Source organism: Stegostoma tigrinum, chromosome 23, assembly GCF_030684315.1.
Source record: "Stegostoma tigrinum isolate sSteTig4 chromosome 23, sSteTig4.hap1, whole genome shotgun sequence".
NCBI lineage: Eukaryota > Metazoa > Chordata > Chondrichthyes > Orectolobiformes > Stegostomatidae > Stegostoma > Stegostoma tigrinum.
Genome location: NC_081376.1, coordinates 29,132,320 through 29,152,570, shown reverse-complemented (window position 1 = coordinate 29,152,570; position 20,251 = coordinate 29,132,320). Strand labels below are relative to the sequence as shown.

The 20,251-nt window shown below is 40.0% G+C and overlaps 1 protein-coding gene across 3 annotated transcripts; it reads left to right on the top strand.

The window, feature by feature from the left end:
* Positions 1-1,982: 1,982 nt before the first annotated feature.
* Positions 1,983-15,132, top strand: ints15 (integrator complex subunit 15). 3 transcript variants are annotated; one of them, XM_048552746.1, is made up of 7 exons: positions 1,983-2,089; positions 6,260-6,457; positions 7,045-7,266; positions 7,738-7,903; positions 8,223-8,753; positions 11,408-11,447; positions 14,565-15,132. In XM_048552746.1, the coding sequence occupies exons 2-7, from the start codon at positions 6,266-6,268 to the stop codon at positions 14,734-14,736; spliced, it is 1,323 nt and encodes a 440-aa protein (XP_048408703.1). In that variant the 5' UTR covers positions 1,983-2,089; positions 6,260-6,265; the 3' UTR covers positions 14,737-15,132. The 3 variants fall into 3 exon arrangements, with proteins under 3 accessions (XP_048408703.1, XP_048408702.1, XP_048408704.1); XM_048552745.1 differs by having other exon boundaries at positions 1,995-2,092; positions 14,565-15,131; XM_048552747.1 differs by lacking the exon at positions 1,983-2,089 and adding an exon at positions 2,231-2,377.
* Positions 15,133-20,251: the final 5,119 nt, after the last annotated feature.

Here is a 20,251-nt window from a genome sequence, read left to right as displayed (position 1 = left end):
GCGAAAAAAAGTAAGTAGTCTACACAAAGATGCTCAGAGCAGAGTTAAATGGTGGAGTGAGTGAAGACAACTAAGAATCAACAATATTGCTATGGGTCTGGAGTCACGTGTAGGTAGGTTAAGGCAGCAGATTTCCTTCCCTAAAGCTCATTAATGAACCAGATAGGTATTTATGACAATTAACAGTGGTCATCACTAAGCTATCTTTTAATTCCAAATTTTATTGAATTTGACCATCTGCTACGGTGGAATTTGAACCCACATTCCCAGTATATTAAGATAATAAAATGTGAGGCTGGATGAACACAGCAGGCCAAGCAGCATCTCAGGAGCACAAAAGCTGACGTTTCGGGCCTAGACCCTTCATCGGGGAGGGAACTGGAATAAATAGGGAGAGAGGGGGAGGTGGACCGAAGATGGAGAGTAAAGAAGATAGGTGGAGAGGTAGGGAGGGGATAGGTCAGTCCAGGGAAGACGGACAGGTCAAGGAGGTGGGATGAGGTTAGTAGGTAGCTAGGGGTGCGGCTTGGGGTGGGAGGAAGGGATGGGTGAGAGGAAGAACCGGTTAGGGAGGCAGAGACAGGTTGGACTGGTTTTGGGATGTGGTGGGTGGGGAAGAGCTGGGCTGGTTGTGTGGTGCAGTGGGGGGAGGGGATGAACTGGGCTGGTTTAGGGATGCAGTGGGGGAAGGGGAGATTTTGAAACTGGTGAAGTCCACATTGATACCATATGGCTGCAGGGTTCCCAGGCGGAATATGAGTTGCTGTTCCTGCAACCTTCGGGTGGCATCATTGTGGCAGTGCAGGAGGCCCATGATGGACATGTCATCAAGAGAATGGGAGGGGGAGTGGAAATGGTTTGCGACTGGGAGGTGCAGTTGTTTGTTGCGAACTGAGCGGAGGTGTTCTGCAAAGCGGTCTCCAAGCCTCCGCTTGGTTTCCCCAATGTAGAGAAAGCCGCACCGGGTACAGTGGATGCAGTATACCACATTGGCAGATGTGCAGGTGAACCTCTGCTTAATGTGGAATGTCATCTTGGGGCCTGGGATGGGGGTGAGGGAGGAGGTGTGGGGACAAGTGTAGCATTTCCTGCGGTTGCAGGGGAAGGTGCCGGGTGTGGTGGGGTTGGAGGGCAGTGTGGAGCGAACAAGGGAGTCACGGAGAGTGGTCTCTCCGGAAAGCAGACAGGGGAGGGGATGGAAAAATGTCTTGGGTGGTGGGGTCGGATTGTAAATGGCGGAAGTGTCGGAGGATAATGCGTTGTATCCGGAGGTTGGTAGGGTGGTGTGTGAGAACGAGGGGGATCCTCTTGGGGCGGTTGTGGCGGGGGCGGGGTGTGAGGGATGTGTCGCGGGAAATGCGAGAGACGTGGTCAAGGGCGTTCTCGATCACCGTGGGGGGAAAGTTGCGGTCCTTAAAGAACTTGGACATCTGGGATGTGCGGGAGTGGAATGTCTTATCGTGGGAGCAGATGCGGCAGAGGCGGAGGAATTGGGAATAGGGGATGGAATTTTTGCAGGAGGGTGGGTGGGAGGAGGTGTATTCCCAGTATATTAGTCTAGAACTCTGAATTACTAGTCTATTGATATTACCACCACTAGATATGGATTAGATTAGATTCCCTACAGTGTGGAAACGGGCCCCACGGCCCAACAAGTCCACACTGCCCCATCCCCCTATAACCCACACACGCCCGAACACTAGCCTGCACATCTTTGGACTGTGGGAGGAAACCGGAGCACGCGGAGGAAACCCACGCAAACAGCCCCACCCCTTTACCAACGCCGCTCCGTTGGGAGGTCCCGGCCCACCAAGACCACCGCTCCATGGTAATGAAATGTGAGGCTGGATGGACACAGCAGGCCCAGAAGCACAAAAGCTGACGTTTCGGGCCTAGACCCTTCATCAGAGAGCTCCATGGAATGCCCCTTCCCCTCAATGACACCGCTCCATGGCGAGGCTCCGCCCCCTCACTGACTCCGCTCCAATGGGGAGGGTGAGGCAGAGTGACCATGTGATCCTCGTGCGGCCTCACCGCTTTCCGCTTCCGTCACACACTGCTCCTATCGCCGTTAGGCTGAGGAGATGAGGTGGTGAGAGTCCCGGGTCCGGTGCAGAGGGAGAGGGGCTTTGGCGAGCGGATTCCCGGGGCGGGCGGGGACAAGGGAGGGAGATACCGCGGAGCAGGCGCGGCGGAAGCTAAAAGGCGGGGAATAAGAGGGTGGGAGAACGGCCCTGGGGAGTAACGTTAGTGTGGCTGCTCTCAGGCTCTGGGCCTGGACCATTTGCTTGGCGCATCGGGATGTTGGGGGCTGGTCGAGGAGCCACTGAACTACCTGTGCATGTAACATTATCCGCGGGACTGGCGAGGGAGATTGGTAATGATGTTGAAACGTACTGGTTGCCATTCGTTCTTACTCTGTCAATAGTCGATGATCCTAGTAATCTCTCAGGTTACACCCTGCAATGTTGCTGATTGCCCCCTTTCTAAAGGTATAATATCTTAAGTGGCCTTAACTTCTCCATCCGCCCATCTGGTTTGTCTCAGACTGGGTTTAAAGTTAAATCAGTTTCTCTCCACTTAGAAAAATAAATTTGTAGATCAGAGTCCAAGCTGGAAGACTGAATTGAATCTTGCAAATAAACTGGATGAAAATGTACTGACCAATGAGGCATAAAGTTGTTACACTGAATGGAATTAAAATCTGAAAGAACTGCAGATGCTGGAAATGGAAGCAAAAACAGAAATTGCTTGGCAGGTCTGGCAGCATCTGTGCAGAGAAATCCGAATTAGTTTTGGGTCCTGTGACCCTTCATATTTGTGGAATTAATTGAGTCAAGATTGTATACCTGAAGGATTCTTTGTTGGGTTTGAGATTGGAATAATTTCTGATTCAGTGTAAAGTGGAGGCTACAACTCCCTAACTGGGCAAGACTAGCTTACTTCCTCTTGTTGTCATTAGACATTTCAAATGCAAACCCTGGAAATTTTTGTGTTAAATGAATGTAGGAGATAGGACCAGGAATAAGGCCATTTGAATGCTTGAGTCTTTTCCACCATTCAACTCAATCAAGGCTGGTCATCTATTTAAATTCCATTATTATGCACTATTTTGATAAGCTTTAGTAATAGCAAAATCCTATTGTCTATGGAGATAAAGTTGGAAGAAAACATCAAATTAATAAATGATAGGCATGGCAGACTGCATACATAGTGAGCAGTTCCTACATCAACAAGTTTTGTTTTCTTTAAAACCACAGAAAAACAGAAGCTGGACTTGGGTGACAATGTTCACAGAACACTGACACAAAAACAAATTTACAAATGCTGGGCACACGAAATGCAAGACTATTTTAATCTGTTCATCTGTTTTGAATATATTCAAGCGAGTGTTCTTCCACAGCCCTCTGGGGAAAGAGAATGCCAAAGATTCACCACTGTCGGAGAAATTCCTCCATGTCCTAGTCTTAAGTGGCCTGCTCCTTATTTTGAAACATTGTTCCCTTGTTCTATACCCACCCTCCCTTGCCCTTAGATTGTTTAACATCCTTGCATCTACTCTGAAGCCCTGTCAGAATATTACCTGCTTCAATGGTGATATGTGTTATTAACCAACATACTCAATTTATGAAAACACAATAACAATTCCTGAATAAAGTAGTAGGGTTGTAAATATTGAAATTTTGAAAAACCCACAGTGTCATTAGAGTGAGATTATAGACAGGTCTGTGCAAAGAAAACAAATTTCTTGTCTTTGCTGTTCACTGATTTCTTACCTGAAGCAAGCAAAATCATTTTGTGTGCAATTGCTGTTAATTTAGGCATGTTTTGTCCCTGGACTCCTTTAAAATGTTATTGTGCTCTCACATCATGTCTTATTTTCATTAAGCTTGACTGACAGCTAGAAAGTAAAGCAACATTTAAAAGTAAAACCTTGATACATACCTTCTGAAGATGTAAAATTTAGTACATTTAGGTTGTCCTTCTCGTTGCTAGTTGTTTAATCGCCCAATGTCTTGAACATTCTGTAGGAAAATAACTGTCAGTGGACTGCTATCTTTGGCTGGCTGTATTGAGTGTGTGTGTATGTCCCTGAATGAGACTGTCCATGTACAAGATGTAGGCAGTTTCTGAATGGAGGGCTGTGACTATTGGTATTCCTCAGGGACCAGTGTTGGGATCTTTACAGTTTGTAATATATGTAAATGATTTGGAGGAAAATGTAACTGGTCTGATTAGTATGTTTGCCAATGACACAAAGGTTGGTGGAACTGCGGAAAGTGATGAGGACCATCAAAGGATATTGCTAGACGTAGATCGGTTGGTGACTTGGGCATTGAGATGGCAGATGGAGTTTAATCCAGAAAACTGAGGTAGTGTGTTTTGGAAGGCCTAATTCAAATGGAAAATACACAGTAAATGGCAGAACCCTTAAGAGTACTGATAGACAGAGGGGCCTGAGTGTACAGGTACACAGGTCACTGAAAGTGGCAGAGCAAGTGGAGAATGTAGTCAAAAAGGCATATGGCATGCTTGCCTTCATCGGCTGGGTCATTGAGTGTAAAAAAAAAATTGGCAGGTAATATTGTAGCTTTATAGACCATAGTATGGCCACATTGGGAATATTGTGTTTAATTCTGGTTGCCACACTATCAGAAGGATGTGGTGGCTTTGGAGAGGGTACAGAAAAGATTTAATAGGATGTTGCCTGCTATGGAGGGCATTAGCTATGAGGAGAGGTTGGTGAAATGGGTTGTTCTCACTGGAACGACCGAGGTTGAGGGGCGACTTGATAGAGGTCTACAAGATTATGAAGGACATGGACATCTTGGACCATCAGAAGCTTTTTCTCAGGATGGGAAAGTCAGTTACCAGGGTCCGTAGGTTTAAGGTGATGTATGAGGCAGGTTTTTTTGAAGAGGGTGGTGGGATGCCTGTAACTCACTGCCAGGGGAGGTAGTAAAAGCAGATACTATAGCAACTTTTAAAGCACGTCTTGACAATTACATGAATAGGATGGGAATAGAGGGATACGGTCCCTGGAAGGGTAGCAGTTTTAGTTGTGACAGGCAACATGTCGGTGCAGGCTTGATGGGCCGAAAGGTCTGTTCCTAAACTGTAATTCTCTTTTGTTCTTTGTACTTTATTTTCTACGCTGGATATATTAATGGCTGGTGATTCAGTGCAGTGACAAATCATTAGATCAAAATTGTCCTTCTAATCCTTGATATCCATGATATTCTAATGTACTGAGTTAACAGTGTTACCTTTTCAAAGAAGCACTCGTTTAAGAGTGTGTTTATGGTAATGAATAACCAACTTCTTCTAATCCAGTTTTTAATGATTGAAACAATATGGCCTCATCCAATAAATATTTGCTGTTTGCCCTTATGTTGATCGAGTTGGATTGCAGGCATTCTGAGGATACCACTTTTGCTCTTTCGAATGTTTACTTAAATTTGGAAACACCTTCTCAACATACTAAGTTTAATTTTTTAAAAGTTTCATTTTAGCAACTGACACCTTTAATAGTTAATTAGAAGCATTGAGTTTGAGAGCCTGAATTAGGATTACCTAATTCATATGTTAAACATTTTGCAGTCTAGTTAGGTGGGATTCCTGTGTAATTTGCAAGTATCTTAAGCCATTATGTGATACATTTATTAAACCTGTAGATGTTTTCTGATGTGTTCAGCAAAGGTCCGGCAAGGAGGAAATGTCAATATTTGAGAAACATTTTATAAGGCACGCTTCAAATCAAAACATTTCATGTAACTTATTTACTTGTAATGAAAATTCCTGATTTGTATTATTTGTTGTACTGGAATGTGTGGAATAGATCCAGTGGTGATTTGAAAGACTAGCATTAGGTCTACGGAAGGAAAGCATGACAGGTCACCAGTTTCAATTCTAGCTGAGAAGTATGTTAAAATAGATTAAACCTCTTTCATATGAAGAGTATTTTGCTGTTAAGTAGTGCTGAACAGCTGCGACACAGAAACCTATTTTGTACCAATGTGATCGAACTGTATGTGAAAATTAAAATGGGAAATTACGAAACAATTTGAACTAAATTTGAATTCCAAATGTTATAGACCTAAAGGTGTATTATTAAACTGAGAAAAACTATTACAAAAGTAGTCAGAAATTGCGGTCTTTAATCCTTTCTGTGTGGCTTGAAATCTAACTAGAGAAGCAAAAGATGGTGCACAATTATTTAGAACTTATGTAAATGCAGTTGTATTGTTCTGGCTTGCAGGACAGAATGACTGATATTCGCCATTCACTTTTGAGGCGGGATGCTTTAAGTGCAGCAAAAGAACTCCTTTACCATTTGGACATCTTGTTTAGTAGCCAGCTGCAGAATGTGCCTGGTCCACTTGTTGACAAGTCCACCATTGAGCTTGTGGAGGAATTTATATTCCAGCTTTCAAAAGAACGTAATACTCAACCAAAAGTAAGTTAAGGATACAGATTATGTAAGATTTTCCATTGAGAGAAATATGGTTTTCAAATTCCTTGCTGAGGTATTAAAGCTTGGCTATGAAAGCACGTGCATGTTACTTCTGAACTTGTTTATTAAAATTCTGTAATTCTGATGACGTGAAATTTTTACTCAACCTTATGATCTCATCATTTATTTGATTATACTTGTGTGGGAAAGTGCACCTATGTTAGTAGAGAATTTTTTGCCAATCGTTATCTAAAATTGTGATCATTTTACATGTTTATCTTCAAAGAGTATTTTCTTAAAGTATGTATTTAAGGTAAGCTTTTTAAAAAAATTTTAAGTTATATCCTATGGAAGTATAACATTAAATTAGAAAATATAGTGTCAGGTAAATGGTTCAATCAGAACCGTCTTCGTATTGGTTATGAAATGGGGTTTATGTCAAACCATTCAACTATGTGTTCTCTCTATATGTGCTGATCAACTTGTTATTATTTCTGGAAGTGTATGTTCTTTTCCACTTATTTGTTGTGTTAGTTTCTGTAAAAGCTTCCTTTTATTCTCTATTAATTATTTATTTCTTTTTTTGAAAGAGATTGAGCTCATTACAGGAGCTGCAGCTGCTGGAGATCATGTGTAGTTATTTCCAAGAACAAAATAAAGATGCAGTTCGACAGATTATCTTCTCTGCGCTGTTTGCTCCTCAGGGTAATAAAGCAGACGAAAACAGATTGGCTATGTTGGGAAAACTTGTATCCATGGCAATAGCAATCTGTCGAGTTCCCATCTTGGAATGTACTGCATTATGGTTGCAAGTATGATCTTTAATTTGGATTTCTATTTAAAAGTTCAGTATGTTTCAAAGTAATATGTTGTTCTATCACAGTGAATGGAAGCAGTGTAATTTTTCTTCACGCTTGTACTATTTAATTTTTATTATTTGATAGGGTAAGTGTTGGAGGAATAAACTGCAAGTTTTGCATTAGTGTTTGTTGATTGCATAAATGAGCAAAGCTCTGGTTACAAGCATAAAAAATTAGTGCCTTGTATCTCCTTTTCTCCTTCGCTCGTATTAAATCAATGGCCAAAAATACCTGTGGATTGATTAGCTAATGTTTCATACATCTTTAATTTTGAAATAAATATATTTGAAACTAAATATTACATCATTAATATTAATGTTAATATGTTTAATCTTGTGGCTGAAATGTTTGAAATTAAATCACAGTCTATTGTATTATTTTATAGATTTGTTCTAACATTTGTATTCATAACTGGTTTTATAGAGAACACATGCAGTATTCTGTGTAAGACTTGCTAAGGTCCTGACTGAGGATTATTGCATTTTGGTACCAGGATCAGTGCAAACCTTAAAGCGAATTGTTCATGCAAGCCCTCGATTCTGCTGTCAGTTGATCACTGCAGTTACTGCATTGTATGACCTTTCAACAGGTATAATTTTTAAATTTTGATACATATTTTTAAGTGCCTGAACATAACTTCATTTTCAAAAAGTTCAAATGTCGGTTTCTCCCAACATGATTTACACTCTTGTTCTTTGTCTATTCTATAATATTTGTACAGCTTTATCCAATAATTTCCTCATTCAGCAGCATCTTCTCTCATTTGCTATCTATATTTTGCGTTTGTTTATTGTGTTCATTGTTCCCCATTGCAGGTAGTTCTTGCTCTGATTCCTACTGTATTTCTGAAGAACACAGTGGTATTAGAGGGCTGTTTTCTAAAAATATACTTCTACATTTTATTCCAGATGATCTTATTCCTCCTTATGATCTACTGGAGATGGTTGTATCTTGGGTGTATGATGATCCACGCCTGACACTGATTACATTTTTGAACAGTCCAGCTAGTCTACCATGTGGTTTTTTGGAGCTCACACCACTTCCAGGCCTAATCCGTTGGTGTGTACTTGCACCTTTGGCCTACAGAAGGAGCCTCAAAATTTCTTCAGCTCAATCCTTGATAAATGGCAATGGCAATAAAACGTGCAAGGAGTTTGAAAATAATGTAAATGATGACTTCAAAATCCTTTATTCAAAGTTGCATCTGAGTGTTCTTCAGGTTCTTATGATACTTCAGGGCCATTTGACAGAAAAGAACTTGTATGGACGGTTGGAGCTTATCATGTTTGAACATGTAGATCGACTTGTTGAAGACATTAACAAACTTGTTAAAGAACTCAATCTTCCAAATCCTGTGAAGGAGATTGAGCTTGCATTAGATAGATTAGCTCAAGCCCTGCAAGTCGGTATTGCATCAGGAGCACTATTGTGTACGAGAGGTAAGCAACTAGTGTGCAGAACATTCGTGGTTAGGCATTGTAAACAAAAGGATAATAAAGTGTGAAGCTGGATGAACACAGCAGGCCAAGCAGCATCTTAGGAGCACAAAAGCTGATGTTTCGGGCCTAGACCCTTCATCAGAGAGGGGGATGGGGAGAGGGAACTGGAATAAATAGGGAGAGAGGGGGAGGTGGACCGAAGATGGAGAGAAAGGAAGACAGGTGGAGAGGAGAGTATAGGTGGGGAGGTAGGGAGGGGATAGGTCAGTCCAGGGAAGATGGACAGGTCAAGGAGGTGGGATGAGGTTAGTAGGTAGGAAATGGAGGTGCGGCTTAGGGTGGGAGGAAGGGATGAGTGAGAGGAAGAACAGGTTAGGGAGGCAGAGACAGTCTGGGCTGGTTGTGTGATGCAGTGGGGGGAGGGGACGAACTGGGCTGGTTTTGGGATGTGGTGGGGGAAGGGGAAATTTTGAAGCTGGTGAGGTCCACATTGATACCATTGGGCTGCAGGGTTCCCAAGCGGAATATGAGTTGCTGTTCCTGCAACCTTCGGGTGGCATCATTGTGGCACTGCAGGAGGCCCATGATGGACATGTCATCTAAAGAATGGGAGGGGGAGTTGAAATGGTTCGTGACTGGGAGTTGCAGTTGTTTATTGCGAACCGAGCGGAGGTGTTCTGCAAAGCGGTCCCCAAGCCTCCGCTTGGTTTCCCCAATGTACAGGAAGCCACACCGGGTACAGTGGATACAGTATACCACATTGGCAGATGTGCAGGTGAACCTCTGCTTAATATGGAAAGTCATCTTGGGGCCTGGGATGGGGCTGAGGGAGGAGGTGTGGGGACAAGTGTAGCACTTCCTGCGGTTGCAGGGGAAGGTGCCAGGTGTGGTGGGGTGGAGGCCAGTGTGGAGCGAACAAGGGAGTCACAGAGAGAGTGGTCTCTTCGGAAAGCAGACAAGGGTGGAGCTGGAAAAATGTCTTGGGTGGTGGTGTCGGATTGTAGATGGTGGAAGTGTCGGAGGATGATGCGTTGTATCCGGAGGTTGGTGGGGTGATGTGTCCGAACGAGGGGGATCTTGTTTGGGCGGTTGTGGCGGGGCGGGGCGGGGTGTGAGGGATGTGTTGCGGGAAATGCGGGAGACACGGTCAAGGGTGTTCTCGACCACTGGGGGGGGGGGGGGGGGGGGGGAGTTGCGGTCCTGTTTGTTTTCGGTGATTAACTGAAATGCTTATAGCAAGTTGAATTCAATTTACTTCATCTTTTACTTGATTCTCGACTGATTTAAAACAAAAAACAAAATGTTGACAGTGCTTCACCACAGTTTGGTACGATGCAAATTCTTAATGTCAGATTTTTCCTTAATGGTGAATTGAGTTTTTATTGAGTAGCATAAGCTATATCTTTTCAGAACTGAAAGACTGATTATTCATTTTAATGGCCATGTCCCGTGTTACATCGGTACCAAATTTGGAAACTCTTTCAATTCACCACCCTCACCAGGAATTGATACGGTAGAGTGAATAAAACCTCTCGAAGAAACTTGTTTCGAATGTAAATATTATTTGTATAGTAAATTTTCCACTAATTACTGTATTATACAGGACTTAGATTTGAGACATCACTTGGCAAACTGCAAATTATTCAGTCTGTCTTAGGTTGTTAGATTTCATATTTCTGCAGATTGGCATCCTGGCATATGTGGGTTTTTGTTTTACAATTTAGTTTCATTTTAGCTGAGTGAGTTTTCATTTCTTCCAATTTAAAGGTATTTTGTTCGGTCTATGGCCAAAGCTTATCATGTACCAATCTATTAAAACGATTAAAAATTTTATTGAGTGGAATAAGACTTGAAGGTGATTAAAGCTCAAGAAATGGTGGATTTCAATCTTTGCAGTTTAAAGCTTGCATTGTTAATTTTGAATGGGATAATATTATGGACCTTTTATCATAGTTAGTTATGATTGCTCCACACGTTAGCCAACAAGTGACGTGTAGACCAGATTTGTCAAATTGAGTACTTTTCATCCAAGACTTTAGGTTCTTTTGTTAATGAGTTCAAAATAATAGTTTTTGTTTAGGCCAAAATTAAAAGTTACATATCTTGTACTTACTTTGTAAGAATATCTGATTTCATAGGCAAAGGGGACCAGAATAAGATTGTGCAAAAAGGCAATGCAATTTATAACATATGAAAGATTTAATTTAAAAGCATTGTGACCATTTCCTGTAATGTTTCTGTGGTATGATACCATTTCAAATTACAACTGGAACTTAAAATTCTACTGTTGATGATTGTAAAGCAAGAAAATTCTGAATATAAATATTCTCAATGTAGTAGAATCTGGCCTGTTAATTGTTGAACTGGAACAAACTTACCCGAAGTATCATATTTCAATCTAAATCTGACAACTAATTTAAATTTTTTTTGTTTTTTTTTTCAGTGATTTATATTCATAAAATCCACCAACTTTGCTCTTGTTTTACATAATTTATTTTCAAATAAAAACATAGAAAAGCACAAACTCTAAAAACCAATCATTGCGAAATATGTCAATTTCAAATATTATTGCTTGCTGGCTAGCTGACTGACTAAATTTGATTATACATTGATTTGTTGTATATTAATTTGCATTTGCCTTCTTAATTTTCCAGATGACTTACGATCAATTTGCTCTGTCCTTCCACATAACAAGTAAGTATGTAAATATTTTATTGATGAAGTTACTGGATCTATTCATGTCCTAGCTAAGCATTGTGCTAAGTTCCAGAGAACTTGAATTTCCTGTGGGGACATAACATGAAACAAGTACATGTAAAATTTCCCCCATAGTCTTAATATTCATTTCAAATAGGCCAATAACGTTAAAATAACGAAGTTCAAATGAACATGTTCAGAAAAAAAAGTTAAAACTCCTCTATGTATATCCATCATGGTAAAAACAGTATGTCATGTCAATGACTGTATTTCAGAACAAAACAAATACAATACCCTCAGACCTTTTATCATAGTTTGTTATAATTGTTCCATATTTTAGACACCAAGTGATGCTTAATTTGTCAAATTGAATACTTTTCATCCCAGACTTGAAGTTCTTTGGTTAATAAGTTCAAAATAATAGATTTTGTTCAGACCAAAATTAAAAGTTACATATTTGTATTGATGTTGTCTTCATTTGGCTATAATGAATGCATTCATTAACGCTTTTCCTTGTCGTTATCTGTTTTGCTAAGTGATTTCTCAATTAGTTCAGTAAATTGACTGTGTGAGCTTACACTGTTATGATTTGGTTTCTTTGCTTTTTCCAAAGGATTTCAAATGTAACTAGAGATGGAATTCTTAGAAATTATCGGGCAGGGACAGATTTATATAAATGAATATGAATATATTACAGTTTCGTTACAGTTCATTGAAACCAGTAATGTTTAAAAAGGAATTCAGACTTTTAGACAATAGCTGAAGAGGATGAGATGGCAAACGTAAGGTTTTAAAACTTGCTGTAACAGGTGACAAAAACCCCCCACTGTTTTGCCAAGTTGAGACTTCAAAATGACTGTCTCCAGGCTCTTGTTCGTTTCTTAAATCCACCACCACCAGTAAAGCTGTTCCTTTTATTATTCTTCCCCTTGCCTGCTGGGTGAATGTCCCAGAATCTTTAGAAGGCTGCTGGATGCATTTATTGAAGTAGAGACCATCTTACTCCACACTGATCTGGCATAGCTTGCACAATCCTGCTGCAATGAATGCATTGCTGTCAGTGATAATCATGGTTTGTAAAGAAACCTGAAAACTGATCACAAAAATAGCTTCTTCTGTCCTCTTTGCCCATGCCAACATGAAGCACATTAAGTGTATTTCTTATTAAAAGTAAATAGGCAGTTTACACAGCTGTTTAGAACCAGGTACCATCGATACTTTTCTGAGTGTTTTGGGACATGCAGATTTAAATGCTCAGTTTCCTAATGCAGTAGAATCTGGTATATTTAGTCATTGATCTGCTTGTTTAAAATTCATAACGGTGCTAATGTCTCCTGAGCGTTAATGCTGTGCAGCAACTTCTTAGTAAAGCAACATTGAGCCGCCTTTTGATGTCAAACAATCAAATCACTCAGGCCTTCTGTCAAGCAGAGTGAAAAACAGGTCACACAACTATCATCATTTATTCAAAATTTAAATGTACAGTTCTGAAGCATCATCTGACAAATGTTAATATTTTAAGTAGTATGTTTCTTTACTATGAAGTCAATAAAAAAGCAGTATCTGTGAACAGAAACAGCTGTTATGTGAGAGGTAAGTCAGAGGAACAGCTGCTCATATTTTTCTGTTGTTTGTGGAGGAAACCAGGCTGTTTCTGTGGATTGTTTGTCAATTATTACTTTTGATTATGTGTGTTGAGTTAATGAATCATTTTTGAGGCTTAAAACATTTTTTCATAAAACTTAGAAATTGTAAGCAATGAACCTTGCACATTTATGGCATAATTTCTACTCCTTTATGGCAACTTATGTTTATTAAAGACTGCATAAGTCAGCAGACACTGTGACTTATGCTCATGGTATACATTAGGATTGTGTATCAGTACATTGCTGACCCCAAACTTGTGAATTTTTGACCGTTAATATTTATAAGCAGAAAATTTACAGTTAAAATCCTAATGATAGGAATCAATTGATGATTGGAAAATGTTAATAGGGCTACCAAAGCCAAATTCTGAAATGCCTCCAGAAGTTGAGAATTCCTTACCTATTGCCCCTAGATTCCAAATCTTTCTCCCACTGATTCCAGATCCGAAGCATACTGCATTCGTAGGATCTTTGCTTTTATTATTCTTTGGAGCCCAAACCCAGTGATCTCGACTCCGGGAGTTTGTTCTATCACTACATCTGATGATATCTGAGTATGATTGATGGAGGCTTTTATTATCTTTGTGCAGATAGTTTTCTTGTGTGACCTCGCACTATAGAAAGTTGCTATACTTGTCCAGCACAAAGTTTGCATTTTCCAATTAGTCAAAAATCATGTTACAGCCAATTCATGTTAATGAAACATGCATTGCAGCAGAACTACCTGTACGGTATTAGAAATTCCCAGAATTCTTCAGTGGATTAATGAAAAATAAGGTTCATTTCTACCAATGATTATGATTCTATTAACAATGATGTATTTTCAATGTAATGTCCCTTTGATTCCTGTTCCCCATAGTAAATATTTAACAGCACAATTGTCTGGGAATCCTTGGTTTACTATACTGCAAATCTGTACAGCATTAGTATTAAAATTGAAATTAAGTTTTTGAATTCAACATGCTATAAGCACAAAATCATCCAATAGAAATTGCTGACGAACCAATGTGGCGACACATACTAACTTTAGTCCATAAACTAACTTTAGTGGAATATTTAATGTATGTAAATGTGCATTTACTGAACAAACCTTTCCTAAAATGTTTTAACCAACAAAGTAAAGAAATTAATGATTGAAAACCACATGCATATTCTGCAGCTCATCTTTTCATTTCATGAACACAATATGCAAACGTTACGTAGATCTGTTATATGCCATACAAGTGATAGAATTGCTATCACATATGTAAGGACAATTTCTATTACTGATTTTGTTTACTAACCAGAAATTCATTGTAGCTAATGTACTGAGTGATACTGTTCTTGCCAAATGTGCTAGATATATTTCATCACTTACTCTGTAGAGTTATTGTTAAAATGTCTGATTCAAAGAATAACTAATTAAGCCAAGTCAAGATGAAAGACCTCTATCCTCCTGTTTTTAAACTTTATTCTGTTTTCTTAACAGCTTGCTTCAGTTAGTCCTTACAGGACCAGTACAACAGTCTCCACATACAGCATTGCCACCAGGGTTCTATCCACACATCCATGCATCATCTGCTGGATATCCCATGTATTCTACCCATCCAGTGCAGACATATATGCCGGGTATGGCTTTTTCGTATAGACCAATGCGATAAAGGATTGGCTATTACACTGAATTTGATTGGATATACCTCCCTTTGGAATATATACTTATGGATTCAAACCAATTGTGGAAAATAGTTTCAGTACTTTTTTTTTTAAACTGAAATTTGTACTATCAGTGAAGATAAAATGGATTGATTGAAACCTGCGCATTTATATTTCTTACGGATATTTACGAACTTTTATGTTCAAAGGTAACATAAGTGAGACTTTTTCACATTTAGGAAGCTATCACAATTTTAAAAGAGCGAGGATTTTAAATGCATCCATTTGTTAATTATCTGTAACTTAATATTGTTTACTTGCCTATACTGTTAAATTACATTGTCTACAAAACCTTTTTATAAAGGAGTGAATTAAAAACTGCTGTGTTCTCTTCTGTCTACTGATTCTTTCTGTAACATCTGTTGGGTGTTTCATGACTCCTGTATCGTTGGAGAAAATGCATTGATATTTTTATAGTTAAAAAGCAATGATTTATCACTCGTCTCTTGGAAGAAAATAGTTTGAGTGGATTCATGAGTTACAATACATACTTCGATGAAACTGGTGAGCACTGCTGTAGTTTTGGAATGAAGATGTCCGTTCTAAAGACCTAATCATTATTAATCAGAGAACTTGCACAAAATGAGCAGAATCACTTACCCCATAAACAATGAAAATAATGGATTTCTCAAGTTGTGTCTCTGTCAAGGTCTGTTGCAACCATAAAATCTCTTATTTGAACTTTGAATCTATCCAAACATTTTACTTTCTACAGATACTAGACTGCTGTCAAGTCATACTCATGATTTCTGAAAAGCAACTGAAACTAGAAAAACACATTTCTAGTGTGACACAGTGTGGAGCTGGAGGAACACAGCACGCCAGACAGCATCAGAGGAACAGGAAAGCTGACGTTTCAGAAGTGTCTTCCAGAAGAAAGGTTTTGACCCGGAACGTCAGCTTTCCTGTTCCTCTGACGCTGCCTGGCTCCACACAGTGGTTGTCTCAGACTCCAGCATCGACAGTTCTTACAATCTCACATTTCTAGTGTGGTTTTGATTACCAAACCAGGTGTTAGCAGGAATACCTAATTATTTACAGAATTGTTCAGCTGTTGCGGTCATAATCAATTACTTAAAATGCTTAAATACAACCAATTAAATCAAAAATACTGTTACTTTAATTTCACAATTGCAAATGCAACTATTATTAAAGACATCTGTTCTTAAAAATTCAAACAAAATAAATACCAACTAATATGTGGAATATGTTAAATAGTGTTAGTGGAAATGGAATGAAGCTCTGTCCAAATAAAGCTACAATTTCTGGCTTTTAGTCACAGAATTAAACCAATTTTTGTGGATAATCAGTTACTTTGTATTTTCTTAGTCCTGGCACTTCACATTTGATGAGTATCTTTCCACCCATGAAAGATGTGGGCAAGTAGACCCGTTTCAAATGTCTTCACTTGACATACCTTTGCTGAGGACAGGCGGCCAGTCCCTGGTTCTGCCTCAGGTGGTGGTGCTGCTGCTGCACATGAAGAGTACTTATGTTGATTTTTTTGTTTTTGTTGTGGACACCTTCCAAATCACAACAGCCATTGGTCAGAGCAGTGGTACTTACCAGCCCATAAGTGTTTTTTTTCCCCTCTGACATTAACTAGTAGCTTCTATGTGTGACAATTAATATCTAAGGTCTTCATGTCAAGCATTCTTGAAGAGGAGCTTTGGGCGTTTTACTGGCTGTCTGGCTTCAGCTACATGACCAGTCACAGTCCTTGCGTGTACAGGTGTTTCTGCTATAACACATGTTTTGTTAGTGCGAATTTTCTACTGTATAGTATAGCGATTTTCTTTTACAAAAGATCACAAGAATGCAACTGTTGTCTAATAGGAGAATTACCTGTATGAATATCTTCCATCCGGTGGACATCCTGAAACCATCTCTGCCTTTGAGATGACTGCCACGTTCGTGAGTTTGTTCTTACCAAGGTGGAGATTGTTGAGTCACTTTTGGTAGCGGTAAGTCATCAATGTTTGACCATCAGAAGGTGAGGTACTGATCACAGGCCTTATAGGCCATCCGTGTGGTTCCAGTCATCAACAAGATGTTACTTCCATTCACTTTTTGAATAAACCAAAGATCGTAGCTACCATTCCGATATGTGTATCAAGCAACAGATCATGTGTCACTGTGGAATCAAGTTAGAAGAACTTCCTAACCACTTTGACCCAATCACACAAAGTGTTTCAAAGATACAACTTTGCCAAGGCAATGGTTTTTTTTTGTTTGGCGCTTATAGTCAGGGAAAACAGAATGGGAGAGGTAGTGTCAACCTTTTGTATCTGAATCTTGTGTGTGTGACTAGCAAAGCCTTACCTGTGTGAAGGAATTGGCTCAGCAAGTCACTTTGTTTTGCTTTAATTCTTCATAGTTTGGAAATCTTGATGTCTGGACTTCATAAAGATCCAGACATGTTTGTCTTCAAGTAGATGAACTAGACAGGGTAGATGCAGGAATTAGGAATTCCCCACCAAGGGAACCTCATCAGGGTTACTCTAAGAATAGACTGAAATGACAAATTTCTTCACTCACATAATGGTGAGCCGGTGAAATTCACTACCACAGAAAGCAGTTGAGGCCAAAACACATGATTTCAAGGAGGAGATGGATATAACACTTAATAGTCTGTTCCTGTTTTCCCCTTGAGTTAGATGATCAGGTACGTTCATAATAAATGGTGGAGCAGACTCAAGGGGCTGAATGGATGAATCCTGATCCTTGCTGTATGTTCCTATGAGTCCTTTAACTGTGACCCTGCAAAGGCCTGCCATACAATACTAAAGAGTGAGCTTTCCTGGTAGTTATGTGGACTGGAATAGTATTAAAATGGCCACAGGCATCATCTGAATGGGTGACCAAGTTTCCTGAAACTAGGATGGTTTAGACAAGAGACAGCTGAGCAGAAATTAACATTTTATCCAAAGGTAATGAAAGCATCCTTGCAGGAGAAATGTGAAAAGACCCTAATCTCCTTTCATGATTAATTCTTTGGAGGAGTGTTCATATGTTGGGGGGTGAAATCTTGCTTACAATCAACGAACATAAATTTCACAGAGACCGACCTTCCTTCCTTCCTTCTCTTGAGAGGCAGAGAGAAAGAAAACCCAGTGACAACATTGACTGGGAAGAAAGATTAGGAAATCCCAGAATTTAAAACATAACTGTCATATTCTCCAGTCTGATGGTCCTAGAAAGCAGCTCACAAACCATGATTTCAGGTTAAACCCTTATGCCTAAATGACACCCAACATAATTGAAACAATGCTACTGTTTTGTGTTCCTTTCGTACTGAGTACTAGCCCTTTCACTTTGTATTTGTGCATGTGAGAGACTGCCTGGAGTCTGAGCTTGACAGTTTGCATCTTTAATACTTTTCTCAGGTTTAGCAGAAAATAAACTTAGCAGAATGGAAATCTAACCTAGCAAATTGCTATCCTATCCATTAATTCTCAACCATTAAGCAAAGTGATGGATGGAGTTGTCAACAGTTTACCAAGCAGCACTGGATCTGCTTAGTTTGCAGCAGGGCCGTTTAGGTCCTCACCTCATTATAGCCTTCGTCCAAATATGGACAAAAGTGTTGAACTCTCAAAGTGAGAGTGACTGCCTTTGATATGAAAGCAATGTTGTAGTTACTCACCAAGCACTGATAGAAGCAAAATTTGGAAGGTCTATTAATTAGATCAACAAGCACTGCAGATGCACAGGATACAAATACCTACATTAGAGACAAATACTGCAGATGCTGGAAATGTGAAACTTAAAAAAAAAAATGCTGAAGAAACTCAGCAGGTCTGGAAGTATCTGTGAAGAGAAGCACAACATTTTGAATCTGATTTTCTTTTTCTGCAAAAAAAGGTGGAAATTTTGTTTTATATGCTATTGACAGAGTGGCAGGAGGTATGAGCGGAACAGATGGTGAGGGTGTTTAGAGCATAAGACAAAGGTGGTAAAGGACATATGGAGAGATCTGCAGGGGTGACCCATTTTTCCTTTTCACATCTATTAGTTACACCTATTTTACAAATTATACTCCTCCTCTGTCAACAGCATAAAAGATGTTAAAACATAAATTGCTGAAAAAATTCAGCTTGTCAGGCAGCATCTGTGGAGAGAAAGCAGAATAAATGTTTTGGGTCCAATGACTCATCAGAACTGATTTTAGCTTGGAAAAGGTTAGTATATATTGCTGAGGATGGGGTGTTGGGGCAGAAGTGTGTATTAAGGAGTAAACAATATGTGGGAAATGGAGCCCAGAGAGAGAGAGAGAAATATAATTGGGTAAACAAAGGAAGAATTAAAGGTCATCCTGGGAGAATAGCTGCTAACAGGGACCACGAGTGGCTGCCAATGGGTTGTTTATGGGAGCTGCCGATGTGATGACAAGGTCTAGTATGTGGGGGTTGGGGGAAGGACATGGGAGAACGTATGCGGACACCTAAAATTATTGAACACAATTTTTGAGTCCTGCAGGCTGCGAAGTCCCAATTGAAAAATGCGATGCTTTCTTCCAGCTTGCACTGAGCTTCACTGGAGCACTGCAGCAAGCTTGAGACAGAGACATTGACCAGGGAATAGGCTGGTATGGTGAAGTGGCAGGGTTACTTTTGTGGACAGAATATAGGTGTTCTGCAAAGCGATCACCCATTCTGTGTTTTATTTCCCCAATGTAGAGCAGACTACATGATAGATTAGATTTTGTGAGGTGTAGGTAAATTGGGCAAAGGGGTAAAGGTGTTGGGGAGGGAGGTGATGGCCTCATGCTATGATCACTACACTATCAATCCAGAGACATGGGTAGTCTCCTGAGGACGTGGGTTTGAATCCTGCCATGACAAGTGGTGGAATTTGAACTCAATAAAAAAAAGCTCTGGAATTAAGAGTCTAATGAATCCTATTGTTGACTGTTGGAAAAACTCATCTGGTTCATTAATGTCCTTTAGGGAAGAAAATTACCATCCTTACCTGGTCTGGCCTACATGTTCCTCCAGGCCCACAGCAACATGGTTGACTCTTAAATTGTCCTCTGGGCAATTAGAGATGGGCAATAAATGTTGGCCTAGCCAGCAATATCCTCATCTCATGAATGAATTTAAAGAAAAAGTTCTGCTTCACCTGGAAGGTGGGTCTGGGGCTTTGGACAGTGAGGAGGGAGGACGTAAAATGGCAGAAGTTACACCTTCTTTGATTATTCTGAGAAGCAATGGTTCCTGTGGAAGACTGACAAGGGTGGGGAGGGGAATATGTATCATGATCATCTTGTGCTGGAAGTGGCATAAATAGCAGCTAATGATCCTTCGGATGTGGAATCTGGTGAGGACCGGGGAACTTGTTGTTCTGGGAGGGAAGAAAAGGGGTGAGGGCCAAAGTGCAGAAAGTGGGTTAGACACAACTTGAGGGGCCCCTTTCAACCACAGTGGCGGGAAATTCTTGGTTGAGGAAGAAAGTGGACATTTT